Source organism: Salvelinus namaycush, chromosome 22 (assembly GCF_016432855.1).
Source record: "Salvelinus namaycush isolate Seneca chromosome 22, SaNama_1.0, whole genome shotgun sequence".
In the NCBI taxonomy this organism is placed as follows: domain Eukaryota; kingdom Metazoa; phylum Chordata; class Actinopteri; order Salmoniformes; family Salmonidae; genus Salvelinus; species Salvelinus namaycush.
The window spans coordinates 20,066,851-20,089,019 of NC_052328.1; the positions used below are offsets into that span (position 1 = coordinate 20,066,851).

Genomic DNA, 22,169 nt, shown 5'->3' on the forward strand with positions numbered 1-22,169 from the left:
CCAGCCCAATGAGCTCCTCTACAATTAACACATACCACTACTTTCCCCAATGCAACACATTCCTTTGTCTCATGCCCTTCTGCACACTTCTCACACCTAGGAACCCCCCCTCCTACACACTGCTGCTACATGCCCATAAGCTTGGCACCTGTAACAACGTAATGTGTTCGGCAGAAAAGCTCGTACAGGATAACTTATATATCCTAACATCACTTTGTCGGGCAAAGAATCAACATCAAAACAAAAAAACAGACATTGACTCTTCTATTTCACCACTCACCCCTCCCTGTCTGCGTCCCCCACCCTGTCTGCATCACACCAAATGACGAGCATCACAAACACCAGGAATCTTCCCCTTCAGTTGGTCAACTTTTACATTTACTGCTACCCCAGTAATCACTCCTTTCAGTGGCGCCCTTTTCTTGAGAGCAAAATAACTCGAATTTCTTGCCCCCGTTTGTTTAACGCAGAGTGCCTTCTCCCTCTGACCAGCAGAAACAAACAATTATCACAAGACCACTTCTGATTACCCTCAACAATTCCACAGCACCCAACTCTGTTTTCACCCACCCTGTAACCACAAATCGATCAGCCAAAAGTCATGGGTCCACTTTTTCCAAAAACTTCACTCCGAATGTCACACTCATCTTTTTCCTGACCCTTGGTGCAAGCCTCGGCCCGAGAACTTCACCACACCCAATACTTCGACCTCATTCACTTCTATTTCTCCTCCTGTCTTCAGCTCACTCTGCTTACACTTTCTACCATTCTTCTTTAACAAACCATCTCCCTTCTCATCCATGTTTAACTCTCTCTCGCTCATATTCCAAGTATACCTCTTGTTATGATAATACTGCACTTCTCCTGACATACATCTTGTTCTTGCCTTCTCAAGGGATGCAATTTAACCAGCTGTCACAATCTCCGTACCATCAGCAGGAACCCCTCGGGATGTAGCGCTCAACAGCGCATCCCACTTACAAAGCAGCTGCTTCATCTTCATGTTCTTCTCTATCAAAAGCTACCCCGACGCTTTTCCATTTCAAACAGGCGCGCTGTTCCAACCTGCCAGCAGCACAAACAATTACGTCACTTTCGTATGGTAATGACAAGCCTTCAAAATAAAAGCCCCATTTCAAAACATTGCAATGTGGACAACTCATTCAAAATATATTTAATTAAAATAAATGATTGGGCCGACAAAAAAAGGCAATAAGTAATTTATGACCCCCCCCTCCCCCCCCCCCCAAAAAAAATTGACACTGGTATGACAACTGGTGTGTTGAACATACTGTTCGTCCACACCTGCTGTTTACGAAGGATGGAATCAAACCAGGTTCTGTAGTTATGCCTCTAGCACTGAGATGCAGTACCTTAGACATCTGCGCCACTCGGGAGCATGTGACAAATAAAATGTGATTTAATTTGAATATTGGGCTGTAGCGAGAACTTTTCTGTCTCACCTAAAGTGGGGTGGACAATACTCAGAAGTGTCTCTACTAACCAAATATGTGTCGTTGTTGATGGTGGGTGTGTCAGACATATCCAGTAGGACTTCGTTCTCCACCCCCTCCAAAACTAAGCATATTGGGTTAGTAGAGACCCTACTAAGCATTTTTCACCACTTTAGCTGAGACCGGTAGAAAAGTCCTCAACAAGCCAATTTGTAGGCTATCCCATGTACAGTCTCCTACTGCTAGGTGAACGGCAATTTAACGTCTGGCTCTACAGCAGTGGCGTCAAGAAAAAAACCTGTATTCACCATATCAACATACAAGTTATTTGTAAGTTACGTCTACATGTTATTCGGGGCTAATAATTAACCCCAACATATATTCTTATTCTTGTTCATTATTAGGCCTTTTGCTTGGAACAACAATGTGTATCTTATGTTGTTTTTAAAATGCTACCATGTGTTGCAAGGAAGCATTGTGTAAACCTAAATAAGACACAGCCAAATGTTTAATTTTCAATCATCCCAGGTTACAGCGAAACTACTTAGCCTATGCAGCACCCCTAAATATTGTACATTTGTAGGGTGACAGATTCCTAAATCAATGGTGTTCTAGGCCTGAACGTCAATAGTTGTTTGTCCAGTGAATAGCTTCTATTATTGACCGGCTACGTGCTGCCATCTGCTGGTAGGCTGATATTGTGTACGAATTGGGGCTATTTCTTTGAAAACATGATTTTCTTGAAAGATAGTGGACAATGACATAAAATCCCCATTCGCTTCTACAAGCCTTGACTTTCTTGGCATAGAATCGCCGCCTGTTATTAGTTTGAGCTGCAAACCCTGTAGCACTACAAATACTGTAGCATAGCTGTGAAACCTGCGTCGGGCTAAAGTGAAAGACTTATGATATGAAAGGAAAAGGGGGATACCTAATCAGTAGTACAACTGAATGCATTCAACTGAAATGTGTCTTCCGCATTTAACCCAACTCCTCTGAATCAGAGAGGTGCGGGGAGCTGCCTTAATCGAGCACCCCAAACAGGCAGCCAACAGACAGGCTACAACTCTGTTGGAGCTCAATTCAATGAATGAGACGAGAATATGTAGTATTATACAACTGCTTCGTTTCGTGGCTATGACCACATCACATCCACGATAAAAAATGTCATAACATATATATATATATATAACATTCATAACATAACAATATTATTATTGCTTAATTATACAATGGGTGGTTTAGAATTCCCGTTGTTGGAGTTTATCCTGCACATGATATAGGCTACTAGACAACATACACATGGCCACATTCATAAAAAGTGGCATCCTTTACGTCGTTAACTAGCAACGTACTATACTACAACAACTTTTTAGCCTAATAAATATACATGTTTTATGAAAAAAGACGGGGAAACTTGGATTATCCGTCTCATTTAGAATCTCGTCGCCGGCTGCCCACTGCACTGTCCGTGGTCCTGAAATGGGCTCATACACATTTTCATTGTACGGAAGATAGGCCTATAGAACAACCACCACAATGCTACATTTGTTTCTATTTTATTCTGTTTCTGATGCCCTTGGACAAGTAGGTATCACTTTCTCACCCACAGAACTGTAAGATGCCCATGCATCTCTCCCCCTATTTCCAAAGTGATGTTTAGGAAACAAACCAGCTGGTGAAAGGGTAGGAGAGCCGTCTTGACTGTCAGAGGAGAGGTTCTCTGTTTGTACTCATAGCAGTAATGTACAATGGGGGTATTGGCAGAGTGAGTGGCAGTGTTGACACCCAAAGCACCTTCAGACCCATCTATACCACACCTGTCCTGTCTCAATTATAACCTACCCTATTTCAGCAAATAACACATGGCTTCATCTCTGTCTCCTTTACATCACCAGTACTGATTAGAGCAGACTGGATTTCTGGTCCATTTTCAAACCAGGCAGGGGAAGGACAGAAGACTGGCAGAGGACATCACTTCAGACTATTGAGATCAAACAGAATGGTTTAGCCTGAATTTGTGAACCGACTACACATCCTGAGATAAGGAGATCCGACAGAAACCAACCAAAGCAAATTGATGTAAAATAACCTTTAGACAATCTTGATGTTCTGCACCATCTAGTGGAGTAAACCGAGTGGCACATGACCTTTGCCAGCAGGCCACAGTACATGTAAGGGGGACACACTCCACGTGTCAACTTTGTGTGTAACCCTCAGCTAGTATTTATGCATGCCATGACCAACCATGGCTGTTAAGGACTCCAAATGAGGCACTGAAAACCCATCAGAAAGGACAACCTGTTTGTTTTTAAAACACGCTTTATTCCTTCATAGTTACATTTGGCAGTAGATCAACACTTTCCAAATACTGGCTCTAGATATGAGCATTGATCTGAGGATTAGACAAAATTGAAATATTTCTGATTGCTAAAAACACAGTTATGATAAGAGTCTAGTGGACGGAAAATGTTCAATTCAGTGCTTTCTATGGATTGTTTACCTATGCTTGTTAGTAGGGTTTATTTTAGACTTTCTCTCAACACATACGTGGACGTGAAGTGTGTGTTAGTAGGGGTCGTCTATGTTCTGTGTGAAGTGTTCTCCAGTGTACAGGCCATAGTGAAGTGTTTGTTGCTGGGCTGCAGCCCAGGCCATCTGCAAGCTGCTGAAGCGAACAGACCATTCACCCTGGGGGTCTACCACCACCACTCCCCCCAGACCTCCCACCCTCTCCTTCATATAGGCCAGGGCCTCGTCTGCTGCTGCCTCCGCGCTGCGCCCTGCAGGGGACACACCAGGGAGGGAGGATGAATGGATGGATTGATGTATGGATGAGGTTATAAATGGATGGAGTTACTGAAGATTGCATGTCAATCAATCTTTTTTTCCCCATAAATCGTGTGTGTTACCTTGCTCCATGTGGAACAGGATGAGTCTAGCCAGAGTGACCTTCATGATGGCTTCACCCTCGCCCGTCGGGGACACCGCTCCAACCCTGTTATCAGCATAACACCCACACCCTGAAACACATACACACTGCTTTTCACACACTATAAGAGGGAAACATCTGCTACACGTATTGACTTTCATGTGGTCTTAAAGCCTGTTGGAATACTTGAAAAATCAGTCTTCCGTAATGAATTACCAATCTGACAACTGGATTGGTAGAAGTGGGGTGGAAACCTTTTCTAGCCTTGATAGCCTGGCTTAGTTGTAACATGCCTGGTTGTCTGAGGGTGCAGTTTCCACTTTAAGCTGCTAGATGGCAAGGTAAACAATAGAATAGACTACATTTACAGAATGCTCTTTACAGGTACCAAAAAGAAAAGTTGTAAACAAACCGAGTATTAAAAAAATGCCCTGCACCTTTAAGGGTATTTTATTGACAAGCCAGTCAGCCAGTCACCTCTTTGGTGCTCTCCCCTTGGGTGTCAGGTGAGTTTCCCATAAAAAAGAGTGGAAAAAAACGTAATATGGCAACATATTGTGACAAGGAAGCTATAAGGAAAATACATTGGATTTGAAAAAAGTAATCAACGTAAACTGTTGTTTTGAGAAAATTGAAATTTCAACCACAGAATTATGATACCAATTTTCAACATAGACAAACCTTGTATAAAATTTTGAATTTGTACCTTTGAAACAATGTCAGATCTTCAACATTATACACACCATTAGAAAACAACAAAAAACAAGTCGGCTGGGCAGCACCTCCTACTGGAGAGATGATCTACAACTATTCATTTGGTATCCTATCCAGGGTTTTAACCAAGCCTGGCTTAGCTTTTATATTTGTCACTGACTACTACCAATGTGCCATCAGTGAGAATAATTATTGAGAGATCTCTTAATAACTAAATACTGTATATTCACAGTTGCTATCGAAGTCATTCCAAAGGGTAGGTTTAACAGCAAATGAAATGCAACAATACATCATCAATGATGGTATTTAGGCCTACATAGCATCTGCAAAGTCATCAACAGCTATTGTTTCAATTCAACCCAGGGTTCAGCTAAAAATAGACAACAAATTACCAAAGGCCTGATTTCTAATGTAATCTTCAAGATAATCATTAATATGTTGGATTTACATCAACATCTCATCCAAAAATCCAAGTTAAAGAATAGGACTAAATCAAATCAAACTTTATTTAAAAGGGAATTTAAAGTTTGATTAGATGAAGTCCTATTCTTTAACTTTGGTTTTGGTTGAGATGGAGACGTGAATCCAACATATCAATTATTCATTTGTAGACAAACTGGAATTAAAGCCAGACTAAGTCAGTGGCACAAAATATATATATCTCCTTCATATGTTGATATTTGGTTGCGGTAGACTTTTACAATAGGGTAAATAGACTATTAACTGGTCGAGAAGATAACAAATTATATGTCAGATTCACATCTACAACTGTACCAAAATACAATTTAAAGAATAGGATTAAGAATATTTAAAATGTTTTAATCAAAATGTTTTAATAAATTAGGTCCACTATTGCTCTAAATGATTAATACAGCCGCCATTCACAAAGGTTAATTTAGGAGAGATGTGAATACAGCACTAATTTAACTTTTATATAAAAAAAAGTGTGTTCTCACTATCGCACCCTTTGATAAACAGATATTAAACGTTTTTTCCAAAAATATGTTGTGATAAATTCTCTTTGTGTGTATCAGATCGTATGTTTAGCACAATTCTGCTTTGTAATAACCTGTCTTGGTTGGGTTCATGCGAGTGACGGATTGACTACACAAAGGAGTAAACCACAGTATCACTCATAAGCAATTTGTCAGTACGCCCAGAACATTGATCAGGGAACTTAAAGGAGTAATACAATATCTCAGTTTCAAGGTAAGAAGCCTGGTGTGGTATCAGTCAGTCACATGTAGGAACCAACCATGCTTATATGACTTGTTTGTGTAGCAGTATAATACGACTGAAAGAGAACCCCCCCTTTGGAGTTTCACCAGGCTTGTATTGAGTTAGTGAACCTCTCCGGTCATGATAATAAAGATTGCTTAATTTACTGTGATTTGAGTCCTTAGTGGTGAATTTCCACGACATTATTGTCCCGTCTCGAATCTTACTTACCAAAATTGGTCCACAAGGGCCAAAGCTGGATTGTGAAAAAGTGCTTATACTCGGGTAACCTCCGTCAACTACTACATATCTTAGATGCTTCATCAGAAACAACAGCTCCTTGGGCTGCATTATCTCTCGATGCAGAAAAAGCTTTTAATAGACGAGAATGGTCATACAGTGCCTTCGGAAAGTATTCAGACCCCTTGACTTTTACACATGTTATGTTTTAGATATTTTTGCAAATGTATTAAAAATAAAAACAGAAATACCTTATTTACATAAGTATTCAGCTCAGCCCCTTTGCAATGAGACTCGAAATTGAACTCAGGTGCATCCTGTTTCCCTTGAGATGTTTCTACAACTTGACTAGAGTCCACCTGTGATTAAATTCAATTTATTGGACATGATTTGGAAAGGCACACAACCTGTCTATATAAGGTCCCACAGTTGACAGTGCATGTCAGAGCAAAAACCAAGCCATGAGGTCGAAGGAATTTTCCGTAGAGCTCAGAGACAGGATTGTGACGAGGCAAAGATCTGTCTGTAGCATTGAATGTCCCTAAGAACACAGTGGCCTCCATCATTCTTAAATGGAAGAAGTTTGGAACCACCAAAACTCTTCCTAAAGCTGGCCGCCTGGCCAAACTGAGCAATCAGGGGAGAAGGGCCTTGGTCAGGGAGGTGACCAAGAACCTGATGGTAACTCTGACAGAGCTCTAGAGTTCCTTTGTGGAGATGAGAGAACCTTCAAGAAGGGAAAACATCTCTGTAGCACTCCATCAATCAGGCCTTCATGGTAGAATGGCCAGACGGAAGCCACTCCTCAGTAAAAGGCACATGACAACCCGCTTGGAGCTTTCCAAAAGGCACCTAATCACTCTCAGACCATGAGAAACAAGATTCTCCGGTCTGATAAAACCAAGATTGAACTTTTTGGCCTGAATGCCAAGCATCACATCTGGAGGAAACCTGGCACCATCCCTAGCATCATGCTGTGGGGATGTTTTTCAGCAGAAGGGACTGGTAGACTAGTCAGGACCGAGGCAAAGATGAACAGAGCAAAGTACAGAGAGATCCTTGATGAAAAACTGCCCCAGAGCACTCAGGACCTCAGACTGGGGCGAATGTTCACCTTCAAACAGTACAACGACCCTAAGCACACAGCCAAGACAATCCAGGAGTGGCTTCGGGACAAGTCTCTGAATGTCCTTGAGTGGCCCAGACAGAGCCTGGAATTGAACCCAATCGAACATCTCTGGAGAGACTTAAAAATAGCAGTAACGCTCCGCATCCAACCTGACAGAGCTTGAGAGGATCTGTAGAGAATGGGAGAAACTCCCCAAATACAGGTGTACCAAGCATGTAGCGTCATACCCAAGAAGACTCGATGCTGTAATAGCTGCCAAAGGTGCTTCAACAAAGTACTGAGTAAAGGGTCTGAATACTTATGTAAATGGGATATTTCAGTTTGTTTTATTTTATATAAATTAGCAAACATTTCTAAAAACCTGTTTTTGCTTCGTCGTTATGGGGTATTGTGTGTAGATTGATGAGGGGGGAAAAAATGTCATCCATTTTAGAATAAGGCTGTAACGTTACAAAATGTGGAAAATGTCAAGGGGTCTGAAAACTTTCTGAAGGCACTGTATCTCTGATCAGTCTTGGAACATATGGGAATTGGCGCCAATTTCATTAATATGATTAAAATAATATATGCCAATCCCTAGCCATAGTTCTAACAGGCAATATCCGCTCTGCTCCTTTCAGAATCACTAGAAATAACAGACAAGGCGATCCAATCTCGCCTGTGCTAATCGTATTATCCATGCAACCCCTGGCTGAGGCAATTCGCCAATCAAATGAAATAACATCTATTTCCATCAAATCTACTGATCACTTCATCTCATTGTACGCGGATGATATTTTACTATATCTAGACAATGCATCTCAATCGCTCCCAAACGCATTGATGACCATAGATTAATTTGACAGATTTTGATGAAGCTGAATTTATCTAACCAAATCAGCACTAGTGCCTCTCAAGACTCAATGTAAGACTCCAACTCTACCAGTGGTGGTCAGTCACCTTATTTGTATTACAGCATATTGTATGACTCTCATTCATATTCCATTCACCCACTTCAATGTAACAGTGATAGGTTTAGGCTACTACATGATACTTGAATGTGTCCTATACCCATCATGAGGTTGCTACAACCTAGCCTATGAATAACAGTTTACAACGTAGGTGCACACAGGTCGAAAGACACATTTGAGGTGACAGACAGTGACATGCAATACCACCTTGCCTGCATCTAGCTGATATAGGGTGTAATCAGGTCAAGAGACACATTTGAGGTGACAGACAGTGACACATAGACAGACAGTGACATGCAATACCGCCTTGCCTGCATCTAGCTGATATAGGGTGTAATCGTTTGTCCAACAGTTGCAAACAAGAGTTTACATTGGACAAATTGAGGGCAGGTTTATCCCAAGTTTTGTTCTGTTTGCTTCAGTTTAAGATTTTTTTTCCAGAATTGACGGAATGAATACACCCCTGATCACACGTAAACACAGTTCACATTCATAGCAGCCACGTTGTATTCCTCCTTGCATCTATACGCTCTCCTCCTCTCACCTCTACCCTTCGACTTCAATGCACAACACATCAGCTGTATGTGATCAGGTGGAGAAAAAAAATCTAAGCCAAACCGCTACACACAGCCTACATCGTTGTCACCAAAAAATCTGCAGTAAAATCGCTAAAATCATGCAGTAACGTTACAGTGTACAGTCAGTAAGCAGTTACACCGGCGGGCACCGGTGGCAATAAATTAGTAATACCAACAGCATACATTGACTGGGAAGAGTTCCAGTGTTGTGTTGTAAAGTCATAGCCAAGTAGCTAACATAGCATCCCTCCGTTTGAGCAGGGTGTTTCAGTACGCTAAACTAGCCAGCTGCATTTGCTAGCTAAGTGAAACTGAAAGAAATATCTCTCTATATTGCTTCTTCTTCATTTTGGAAGAAATTAATTTGTTCAAAACTGTTCAAGTGTTGTTGTTCTCTTTCTTTGAGTCAACTACTCATCACATTTTATATACTGCATTGCTAGCTAGCTGTAGCTTACACTTTCAGTACTAGATTAATTCTCTGATCCTTTGATTGGGTGGACAACATGTCAGTTCATGCTGAAAGAGCTCTGATAGGCTGGAGGACATCCTTTGGAAGTTGTCATAATTACTGTATAAGTCTATGGAAGGGTGTGAGTACCATGAGCCTCCTAGGTTTTGTATGTGCAAAAGTGTGTTTAAATCAATTATTATTTGATTTACAGTCAACACTCACTACCGAGTTCCAAACTGCCTCTGGAAACAATGTCAGCACAAGAACTGTTCGTCGGGAGCTTCATGAAAATGGGTTTCATCTGGCAGTCCGACCGATGAATCTGGGTTTGGAGCCAATGCCAGGAGAACGCTACCTGCCCCAATGCATAGTGCCAACTGTAAAGTTTGGTGGAGGAGAAATAATGGTCTGGGGCTATTTTTCATTGTTCGTGCTAGGCCCCTTAGTTCCAGTGAAGGGAAATATTAATGCTACAGCATAACATTCATAATGACATTCTAGACGATTCTGTGCTTCCAACTTGGGAAAGGCCCTTTCCTGTTCCAGCATGACAATGCCGTAGTGCACAAAACGAGTTCCATACAGAAAAATGGTTTGTCGAGATCAGTGTGGAAGAACTTGACTGGCCTGCACAGAGCCCTGAACTCAACCCCATCAAACACCTTTGGGATGAATTGGAACACCAACTGCGGAGGAAGAGGCTATTATAGCAGCAATGTCCATGATTTTGGAATGAGATGTTCGACAAGCAGGTGTCCACATACTTTTGGTCATGTAGTGTATATAAACAACTTTTGGAAAGCACCATATTCTGAGTTATCCATTAAAGTATGGTCGACATATCTAATTGAATCTGAACAACCCTTTAACTGGAATACAATATGGAAAAATATGACCTTGGCATCCCATAATCCGAACCATCAATTTATTGATTTTAAGTTTGTTCACAGACGTATTTAACACCGAGGAAACGTTTTACGATAAAATTGGCCCCAAATCCCAACTGTTCACTGTGTTCCCTAAATCAGGTAGGCACATTCCCAGGGGGAGTCCCCTGCAGTTAAATGCTTCTGGGGCAAAGATACAAAATGTATTTCAAAGCGCATTATTTTAAACTGTATATTCAATGCTTTGCAGCTAGTGTGTTACTTAACCTCTCTAGGATAGGGGGCAGCATTTTCACTTTGGATGAATAGCGTGCCCAGAGTGAACTGCCTCCTACTCTGTCCCAGATGCTAATACAGTGGGGAGAACAAGTATTTGATACACTGCTGATTTTTCAGGTTTTCCTACTTACAAAGCATGTAGAGGTCTGTCATTTTTATCATAGGTACACTTCAACTGTGAGAGACGGAATCTAAAATACGGTTGCATTAAGAACAAGTGTATCTTTATTCTATGTAAAACATGTATCTTTCATCAAAGTTTATGGTTAGTATTTATGTTATTTGACGTGGCTCTCTTAAATTTTTCCGGATTTTTTGGAGGCATTTCTGAACATGGCGCCACTGTAAACCGAGATTTGTGGATATAAATATGCACATTATCGAACAAAACATACATGTATTATGTAACATGATGTCCTATGAGTGTCATCTGATGAAGATCAAAGGTTAGTGATTAATTTTACCTCTATTTCTGCTTTTTGTGACTCCTATCTTTGGCTGGGAAAATGGTTGTGTTTTTCTGTGGCTATGTACTGACCTAACAATCGTTTGGTGTGCTTTCGCCGTAAATCCTTTTTGAAATCAGACATGTTGGCTGGATTCACAACATGTGTAGCTTTAATTGTGTCTTTCATGTGTGATTTCATGAAAGATTGATTTTTATAGTAATATATTTGAATTTGGCGCGCTGCATTTTTACTGGCTTTTGGCCAAGTGGAACGTTAGCGTCCCACATACCCTAGAGAGGTTAACGATGATAGCCCCTTGAATCTCTCAATCTGAGAAGATTACTGCTGACAGGCAGCATTGCTGCAAAATAAACAGGCTCGTGGATGGGAAATGGGGGGTGGGTTGGGGTTATCTTTCTATGCATTTCAGTCAGTTCTTTTGTACTTGTAACCTCCCTGAGATTTTTTATTTTTTTACTTTGAATGTAATCTCAACTGCAATCCATGTCATTTGGTGGTGCTATTATATGGAGTGCAGTGATAACACATATTTAGAAGACAACTAAACCAAAATCTGACATTGTTCTTCCATTGGAATTTGGTTGTGCTTTTAAAAGGTTGAAAGCATAGTAATGCCACATTGAATTGCCAATCTTCTGGTTGTCTTTTTGAGAGGGTGAATAAAGGTTGACATCACGCTGAAATGACGTGATGTGCCCAGTGGGAAGGGCCTACGGGAGTAGGAGATGGCCTAGTCAAGTTAATGTGTGCCTCAGTTCAACCTGTGAGTATTGATTCTTTGTTGTGCCAACTTATTTATACTACTGTTTGTGAAGTTCATGCATGCTTCCTACCTTTGTATATGGACCATACGTCCTAAATAACATGTTTACAAAAGGTCATGTTAACGGACATTATCTCATAGAACAGAACAAATTAGATCTCCTAAACCTGTGTTAACCTCAGAACCTATTTTTGGCCTTTATCCCAAAACCTGGTTCTTACCGGACAACCTGTGGTGGGTTACCAACTCTACAGTCAGCACTCAGTATATAGCAGGCGAGGGCTCAGAACGGTTCCAGGTAGCCCTTACGTTTGTAAACTAGTGATCTATGAAACTCTTGACAGTGATTCACTTCGAAAGGCATGCCAGTGAATGGGGATATTTGGGTGAATTGCATAGCTGATCATTGATTGTTTACCAGCATCACTGATTAACATGAGAACATTACTCACCACGAGACTCCACTTACCACTTCTTCAATTACATGCAAGTAATAGATTGTTTAACCCCTGTTCTGTGTATGTGTGTAAATTTATGTGCATATGTTGTGTACGTACTGTATGCCTGTGCCTCTGCACTTTTATGAAGCAAACTATGAGTGTGAGGTAGCAGTGTGTGTTGTTCAGACTGCTGGCTGTAATAATCTCCATAGTGAAATATTAACCCAGCAGGTCGTGAGTGAGTGGCTCCACACCACCACACATTCCTCCACGTCTCAGCGGTCAGGGTTCACCAAGCCACTCAGCTTTCTGGATCACTGTTAAAGCTGCAGGTCTCTTCCTCATTTCTCCACTCCTCTCTTTCTCTCTCCTACTTCCTCTCCACATCTCTTTACCTCATATGACAATACATCAGATGTCTCACCGATACATGCTGTGTCCCCCACCCTGCCCTCCATCTTGTTCAGCATGCCACCGGTGGAGGTGGCACAGGCTATGTTCCCCTCTGCATCCACTGCCACCGCCCCTACCGTACCCATCTTCCCCCTGTGACAGACACACTTCAATTAAAAATGTCATTAACATCTATCATGCAATATTATTATACCATGCTATGTTCTATCATGACACACATCTCATCATGTTACAATCCATTTCAATATCTATCTAATGTATTCAACTCTATGGTATGAAATATCATGTCATGCTTTATCTTACATCTGGCACTCCACCGGGTTGGCATCAGCTGCCAGGTTCTTCTTCCAGCGCATACGGGCATACTCTGTGATAAGTGATTCCTCTGGCACCTCGGGTACACCCATCGCCCGGGCAAACTGATTGGCACCCTCTCCAGTCAGACACAGATGGCTCGTCTGCAATGGGTAACGGGCTCATTCAATGGGGAATAATGTTCAAGATGTAGAGAATATACTGTACCTCACTTGCTTCCGCGTGACAGAGCGCTGTGGGAAAGTGCGCCGGGATTCAAAAAAACAGATGAAGCAACACCTGACGGCACAATGCCGCTCCCCTATTTGACCTAGATAGTTTGTGTGTATGCATTGATATGTAGGCTACGTGTGCCTTTAGATAAAAACATTTTTTGATGTAGTTCTGTCCTTGTCTATTAATATTCTGTATCATGTCACTATCATGTTTCATGTGGGCCCCAGGAAGAGTAGCTGCTGCTTTTGCAACAGCTAATGGGGATCCTAATAAAATACCAAACACCCTGAACTGCTGTATGATCAACATTTTGTCTAAGCAAATTGTGTGTGTGTGTGTGTGCCTGTGTGTGTGTGTGTGTGTGTGTGTGTGTGTGTGTGTACAGTACCTTGTCCATGACCAGTCTGGCCAGTTGTACAGGATTGGCCACTTTTCTGACCGCAGAGACAGCTCCGCTGGCCAGATATCTCCCGTCCATCACGATGGCGTCCATCTCCACCTCGCCCTTAACATTCAACACCGAGCCTAGCCCTGATGCATGGAGAGATACAAGAGGACTCAGAGACATGTCTTCAGATTATGGCGCCGATGGAGATTGCAGCATCGCGACTAGCTCTTAAACTCTGCAGTATTTTGTTTGTTTATGTACTCTCTTTTACTTTATTAGCTCAGGAATTGTTGTGTCATTACATACAGCCGGGAAGAACTATTAGATATTAGAGCTCCGGTAACTCACCAGAACTACCATCATTACGACCAAGATTATGACTTCCCTGGAGCAGATCCCTTGATTACACTCTGGAGAGCAATCAAACTTATTTTACTCGCTAATGTCCAATTTCTGGATAATAAAATATACAAACAGGAAACCACATATCCTGAGGCTGCATTTATTGTAGCTGGGGATTTTAACAAAGCAAATTTGAGGAAAAGGCTCCATAAATTCTATCAACATATTGATTGCTGTACTCGCGCTGCTAAAACCCTCGACCATTGCTATACTACCTTCCAGAATGCATATAAGGACCTCCCCCGCCCTCCATTCGTCAAATCGGACCACGATTCCATCTTGATCCTCCCCTCCTATAGGCAGAACCTCAAACAGGAATCACCCGTGGTGAGGTCTCTTCAACACTGGTCTGACCAATCGGAATCCACGCTTCAAGAATGCTTTGACCACGCGGACTGGGATATGTTCAGAGTAGCTTCAGAAAATAATTTTGGCACATATACCGATATGGTGAATGAATTTATCAGGAAGTGCATAGGAGATGTTGTACCCACTGTGACTATTAAAACCTACCCCAACCAGAAACTGTGGATAGATGGGAGCATTCGCGCAAAACTGAAAGCACAAACCACTGCATTTAACCAGGGCAAGAAGACTGGGAATATGGAAGAATACACAGTGTAGTTATTCCCTCCACAAAGCAATCAAGCAGGCTAAACGTTGGTATAGGGACAAAGTTGAGTCCCAGTTCAACAGCTCAGACACGTGGCAGGATCTACAGACAATCACGGATTATAAAAGGAAAACCAGCCACGTTGCGGACACCGACGTCTTGCTTCTGGACAGGCTGAACACCTTCTTCGCTCGCTTTAAGGATAATAGTGCCACCGACACGACCCGCTACCAAGGACTGTGGGTTCTCCTTAGCCGTGGCCGACATAAGACATTTAAGCATGTTAACCCTCACAAGGCTGCTGGCCCAGATGGTATCCCTAGCCGCGTCCTCAGAGCATGCGCAGACCAGCTGGCTGGTGTGTTCACAGATATATTCAATCTCTCCCTAGCCCAGTCTGTTGTCCCCACATGATTCAAGATGGCCACCCTTGTCCCTGTATCTAAGAAAGCAAAGAAAATTGAACTAAATGACTATCGCCCCGTAGCACTCAACACTGTCATCATGAAGTGCTTTGAGAGTCAAGGATCATATCACCTCCACCTTACCTGTCACCCTAGACCCTCTTCAATTTGCTTACCGACCCCTATAGATCCACAGACGATGCAATCGCCACACCACTGCACACTGCCCTGTCCCATCTGGACAAGATGCATACCTATGTAAGAATGCTGTTCATTGACTATAGCTAAGCATTCAACACCATAGCACCCTCCAAGCTCATCATCAAACTCGAGGCTCTGGGTCTGAAGCCCGCCCTGTGCAACTGGGTCCTGGACTTCCTGACGGGTCGCCCCCAGGTGGTGAAGGTAGGAAACAACCCCTCTTCGCTGATCCTCAACACCGGGGCCTCACAAGGGTGCGTGCTCAGCCCACTCCTGTACTCCCTGTTCACCCATGACTGCGTGGCCAAGCACTCTTCCAAATCAATCTTCAAGTTTGCAAACGAAACAACAGTAGTAGGCTTGATTACCAACAACGATGAGGCAGCCTACAAGGAGGTGGTGAGGGCTCTGGGAGTACGGTGCCAGAAAAATAACCTCTCACTCAATGTCAACAAAACTAAGGAGATGATCATGGACTTCAGGAAACAGCAGAGGGAGCACCCCCCTATTCACATCGATGGGACCGCAGTGAAGATGGTGGAACGCTTCAAGTTCCTCGGCATACACATCACTGACAAACTGAAATGGTCCACCCACACAGACAGTGGCGAAGAAGGCGCAACAACGCCTCTTCAACCTTAGGAGGCTGAAGAAATTTGGCTTAACACCTAAAACACTCAAACTTTTACAAATGCACAATTGAGAGCATCCTGTCGGGCTGTATCACAACCGCAAAGCTCTCCAGAGGGTGGTACGGTCTGCCCAACGCATTACCGGGGGCAAACTTCCCGCCCTCCTGGACACCTACAGCACCCGATGCCATAGGGTGGCCAAAAAGATCATCGAGGACATGACCCACCCGAGCCACTGCCTGTTTACCCCGCTATCATCCAGAAGGCGAGGTCAGTACAGGTGCATCAAAGCTGGTACCGAGACTGAAAAACAGTTTCTATCTCAAGGCCATCAGATTGCTAAACAGCCATCACTAGCACATCAGGGACGGTTGCCTATAGACATAGATTAGGAATCACTGGACACTTTTAGAAATGGATCAATAGCCACTTTAATAATGTTCCGTATCTAGCATTACTCATCTCATATGTATAAACTACACTCCCACACTATTCTACGGTATCTTAGTCACTTTTAATTTGTGTTTACATATTGCATCACCCATTTCATATACTGTATTCTATACCACACCACTGACTGTTAAACAGCCATCTCCAGCACATCAGAGGATGCTGCCTATAGACATAGATTAGGAATCACTGGCCACTAAGGAAATGAAACACCAGCCACTTCAATAATGTCTCCGTATCTTGCATTACTCATCTCATATGTATAAACTGTACTCTTAGTCACTTTAATTGTTTGTAAATATTGCATCACCCAGCTCAAATGTATACAGTTGAAGTAGGAAGTTTACATACAGCTTAGCCAAATACATTTAAACTCAGTTGTTCATCATTCCTGACATTTAATCCTAGTAAAAATTCCCTGTCTTAGGTCAGTTAGGATCACCACTTGATTTTAAGAATGTGAAATGTCAGAATAATAGTAGAGAGAGAGATTTATTTCAGCTTTTATTTCTTTCATCACATTCCCAGTGGATCAGAAGTTTACATACACTCAATTAGTATTTGGTAGCATTGCCTTTTAATTGTTTAACTTGGGTCAAATGTTTCGGGTAGCCTTCATCCCACAATAAGTTGGGTGAATTTTGGCCCATTCCTCCTGACAGAGCTGGTGTACCCGAGTCATGTTTGTAAGCCTCCTTGCTAGCATACGCTTTTTCAGTTCTGCCCACAAATTTTCTATGGGATTGAGGTCAGGGCTTTGTGATGGCCACTCCAATACCTTGACTTTGATGTCCTTAAGCCATTTTGCCACAACTTTGGAAGTATGCTTGGGGTCATTGTCCATTTGGAAGACCCATTTGCAACCATGCTTTAACTTCCTGACTGATGTCTTGAGATGTTGCTTCAATATATACACATAATTTTCTTTCTTTCTTTTCTCACAAGTCCCTCCTGCAGCAAAGCACCCCCACAACATGATGCTACCACCCCCGTGCTTCATGGTTGAGATGGTGTTCTTTGGCTTGCAAGCCTGCCCCTTTTTCCTCCAAACATAATGATGGTCATTATGGCCAACAGTTCTATTTTTGTTTCATCAGACCAGAGGACATTTCTCCAAAAAGTACAATCTTTGTCCCCATGTGCAGTTGCAAACCGTAGTCTGGCTTTTTATGGCAGTTTTGGAGCAGTGGCTTCTTCCTTGCTGAGCGGCCTTTCAGGTTATGTTGATATAGGACTCATTTTATTGTGGATATATACTTTTCAACCAGTTTCCTCCAGCATCTTCACAAGTTCCTTTGCTGTTGTTCTGGGATTGATTTGCAGTTTTTGCAACAAGGTATATTCCTCTCTACGAGACAGAACGCGTCTCCTTCCTGAGCGGTATGACGGCTGCGTGGTCCCATGGTGTTTATACTTGCGTACTATTGATTGTACAGATGAACGTGGTACCTTCAGGCGTTTGGAAATTGCTCCCAGGGATGAACCAGACTTGTGGAGGTCTACAATTGTTTTTCTGAGGTCTTGGCTGATTTCTTTTGATTTTCCCATGATGTCAAGCAAAGAGGCACTGAGTTTGAAGGTAGGCCTTGAAATACATCCACAAGTACACCTCCAATTGACTCAAATTATGTCAATTAGCCTATTAGAAGCTTCTAAAGCCATGACGTCATTTTCTGGATGTTTCCAAGCTGTTTAAAGGCACAGTCAACTTAGTGTATGTAAACTTCTGACCCACTGGAATTGTGATACAGTGAATTATAAGTTAAATAATCTGTCTGTAAACAATTGTTGGAAAAATGACTTGTGTCATGCAACTATAGTTTGTTAACAAGAAATTTGTGGAGTGGTTGAAAAATGAGTTTCATTGACTCCAACTTAAGTGTATGTAAACTTCCGACTTCAACTGTATACTGTACTCTATACGATGCCACTATCTTAGTCCAATCCCGCTCTGATATATATGTATATCCATTCTTTACTTAGATTTATGTGTATTTTGAGTATATGTTGTGAAACTGTTAGATATTACTGCACTGTTGGAGCTAGAAGCACACGCATTTCGCTACACCCGCAATAACATCTGCTAAACACGTGTAGGTGACCAATAAAATGTGATATTCTTTATCAACCTTTCTTTATCCAGGTTAGTGTCATTGACAGTAAAATCTGGTAGCACTTCATTTTATGGTACTGTTTCTACTGGTGTTTACAACACCAACAAAAAAGTACAAGATAAATGAATAATTATTTGGTAATTCCATGTTAATATTGCGTAATTATTACCATGGAACCATGTACCAAGTAAATATAGGTGGAGCTATTTACCTTATCTGACCCTTATTGCTGATCTCAGAGGGGCCAGGTGGTTTTTCTCTGGCCATGTGACCTGGCTAGGAAAGACTCCAGGCCCTAGTCATGGCTGTGTGTTTACCTGCGTTGTAGTGGTGGTCATTCTCCAGCAGAGTGACGGCCTCCACCACAGCATCCATGGCACTGCCCTGCCCCTGGAGTTTGGAGTATCCCCCCCTGACTGCAGCCCGGACCCCAGCACAAGCAGGCTGCACACGCTTTTTAGGGATGAACCCCGCTCCCCCATGGACCACCAACACAGGCAACATGTCTGCCAGAGAGGCCTGGGAGAGAGAGGTGGTAAGACAGTTACAGCGATTTAAAGAGGTTATACTAAAGAGGTTTAATAAAGAGGTTTGTGTTACACATGGGCTCATGGGGATGGCCACATTGATATTTAAACTATCTTGAAATGGAGGTGTCCTGATTTGCCCAGTGTCTAATAATACTGACATCCTGGGTAGATGAACAAGTCACCACCAAAAAAACTGATTAAAACCATTGTTGGGTTAGAGCTGGGCAGGAACAAAAGCCAGCACTGTGTCTCATCACGACCAAGCGGTGGCCACTGGTGTACATCATACTCCCCATTGTGCCAGACTGCTAGTTGTTTTGTTTGGTCAGGAAAAAGTCCTGGCCCGTGCACACTTAACCCATTTAATCCCAAATTTTTCCCAGAGACATGAAAATATCCAAATCAAGTGCCATTAGTAACCCTTTGAAGTAATCAATCATTATTTTTTTTAAATTTTAATGGAAAAGTAGATGAAAAACTGTGTTTTATGGTCGGTCACAATTGTGACCGGTGGGATAATGTTACATATACTGAATTAACATATTTCTCCTATGCAGTTATCAAAGTTCTTATATATCCCAACCCAGTTATTAACACATTTAAAACTCTGTCACTAGCAGTCCCCAGCATTGCCACTAGAATGCCCCGTCACATTCTAGTGTGACTATTTTACACATCAAAAACCCTTATACAATACGATATGAACACTGAGAGCAAAGACAAAAAAACAACCATCAATGTATTTCAACATTGTTACTTCATTGTAACACTGTTACTTTAGTGCAACATGTATTGAAACATTAATATTGTAACTTTATTGTAACATTTGAACTTGTACTTTAGTGCAATATTCATTGTAACATTGTCATTGTGACATTTTAGTGCAACATTCACTAACAACTGTATAGCAGTCGTGTGATTCATTCCCACTGAACATAAAGGTAACATTTAGGATAGAGGAAGCCTGTAGAATATGCATTCAAGTAGAGGCCTACACTGAACAAAATACAATTATATGTATATATATATATATATATTTAAAAAGCACCACTGCACAATGAGTGCTTATATATATATACACAGTATATCATAGAGTTAGGCTTCAGAACCAAGATCAAAATTAGTTTGTGCATCACTATTTTGAACTGTGATCAGTCAGTCCTATTGTCATACAGTATGTCTTGAATCAATTGACCTTTTCCAAAAACATTTCAGTCATTTTGATTGTCTTTTTCGTCTACTTTTCTTTTCTTCCTAGAGTCCGTTGTACTGCTTCTCCTCACCCTTTATCGACTTTTCTATTTTTCTTTTATTGTCTTTTTCAGCCCTTTTTCATTCGATCTTATCTCCTTTTCTACTGTCCATGGTATATCTTGAAGCACTCAATGTGCAGTGGCGCTTTGCATTTCTCACATGCATAGGTAGTACGTTTGTCACAATGACGACTTCTCTGGAACCGGTACATCGTGTTGATTGGCCAGTGAGAAGCTTTGTCATATCATGCCTGATCTTCAACAGTAGCAGCCAGTAAAGATCTCCTTCCGTGGCTCAGTGGTTTCATGCAAAACTTTTGCATATTTGGGCTGTATACTATGTGTTTTGGAATCACATCAGTGGCAGGCCTCTTCGATTGTTTGAACACTCAATCTTTATTTTTGACCACCTGCAGCTTTTCCCTTGGCTCTTCTGGCTGACCCCTATGGCTTGTAGAGGCCCTTGGCTCTTCTGACTGGACCCTCTGGCGGGTAGAGGCCCTTGGCTCTTCATTATCAACAATGGAGGGGGGTGGGGGAGGTTGTGGATGGGGGGGGGGGGGGGGGGGGGGGGTGGTGAGGGGTAGGTCATCATCACTGATAACGTTGTTCCTGTCATGATCTGTTTGCATATGTTCAGCATATGCATTCAACAGCCTGGCTGGCAAATGGCCTTTCCATAGTCCATATCTGACCCATCGCTATCACAATCACTCAGGACAGCATCTCTCTCATTTTGAGGGATAACTGCAATGTTGCATGGCTTGTCTGGGCAGTCACCTAGATCCAACATATCCAGAACTTGACTCAAAGTGAAACTAAAAGAAAGAACAGAGTAGAAAGTTAAAACAAGAACTATGTATGTGTATCAGTATCTGTATACCTAGACGCACTGTGTTATCCCGCCGGTCACTATTGTTGCCGTCAACATGTTTACACATTCTATGACCACACTGAACAAAGTTGAGTAATTGCAAATGAATATATCAATACTAGACACCTTAAAGATGATGTGTACCAAAAATCTTTGTCCTACCTTTATGTTAACATACTTTACTAACCTTTTGTTTGGGAGCTTTGATGCAGTCATCCTCTTCTCATGGTGCAACCAGGAAGTAAACAGCTCTGGTCATGTGACAATTCACACTAAACATGTGACACTGCACATCTTTCATTGAGACCCTTTATTATTTCAATATTTGCTGGAAATACATTGATAGATCATTCAGTAACATTTTTAGAGCCTTATAACTGAAAACGTTTTTATGGGATTAAATAGGTTAATAATAGTTTCCACAGGTCCATCCGTTAGCATTGAAACGGCTCTTACGTTTCATATTATAGTGTAGCCTACTCGATATAATTTAAACCACTTGTCAGCACAATTTGTGCAAAGGAATAATTGAATGTATCCGAAACGAATGAAGATGGACTTTAAGCTTAGACACGACCAAATGCATTAATGCAGCGCCGCACAAATAAATGGAGCAATGGACACGCATCGGAATGTGTGAAAAATAACACTATTCGATGTTGACATAATATACATTTGTATACACACGGAGATAGTATGCACCCATCATTTTTGCTGAGAAATTTTTCTAGTGTTCATATTTCTTTCTTACCAGATAATCGGTCGATGTTCAGCTCTCGACACCAGCGCTGTTATTAACATATGTACTAGTCTTCCGTCACCAGCACTTCCTCTTCTTCGATGAGGTTTAACGGC

General features: G+C 41.9%; 1 protein-coding gene across 1 annotated transcript; it reads right to left on the bottom strand.

The window, feature by feature from the left end:
* Positions 1-3,758: 3,758 nt before the first annotated feature.
* LOC120017649 (isoaspartyl peptidase/L-asparaginase-like) lies at positions 3,759-22,153 on the bottom strand. Its single transcript, XM_038960556.1, has 7 exons — positions 22,066-22,153; positions 18,975-19,176; positions 13,842-13,984; positions 13,226-13,380; positions 12,933-13,054; positions 4,367-4,477; positions 3,759-4,237 (listed from the first exon to the last, which is right to left on the bottom strand). The coding sequence occupies exons 2-7, from the start codon at positions 19,159-19,161 to the stop codon at positions 4,023-4,025; spliced, it is 933 nt and encodes a 310-aa protein (XP_038816484.1). The 5' UTR covers positions 19,162-19,176; positions 22,066-22,153; the 3' UTR covers positions 3,759-4,022.
* Between the last annotated feature and the right edge of the window lie 16 nt (positions 22,154-22,169).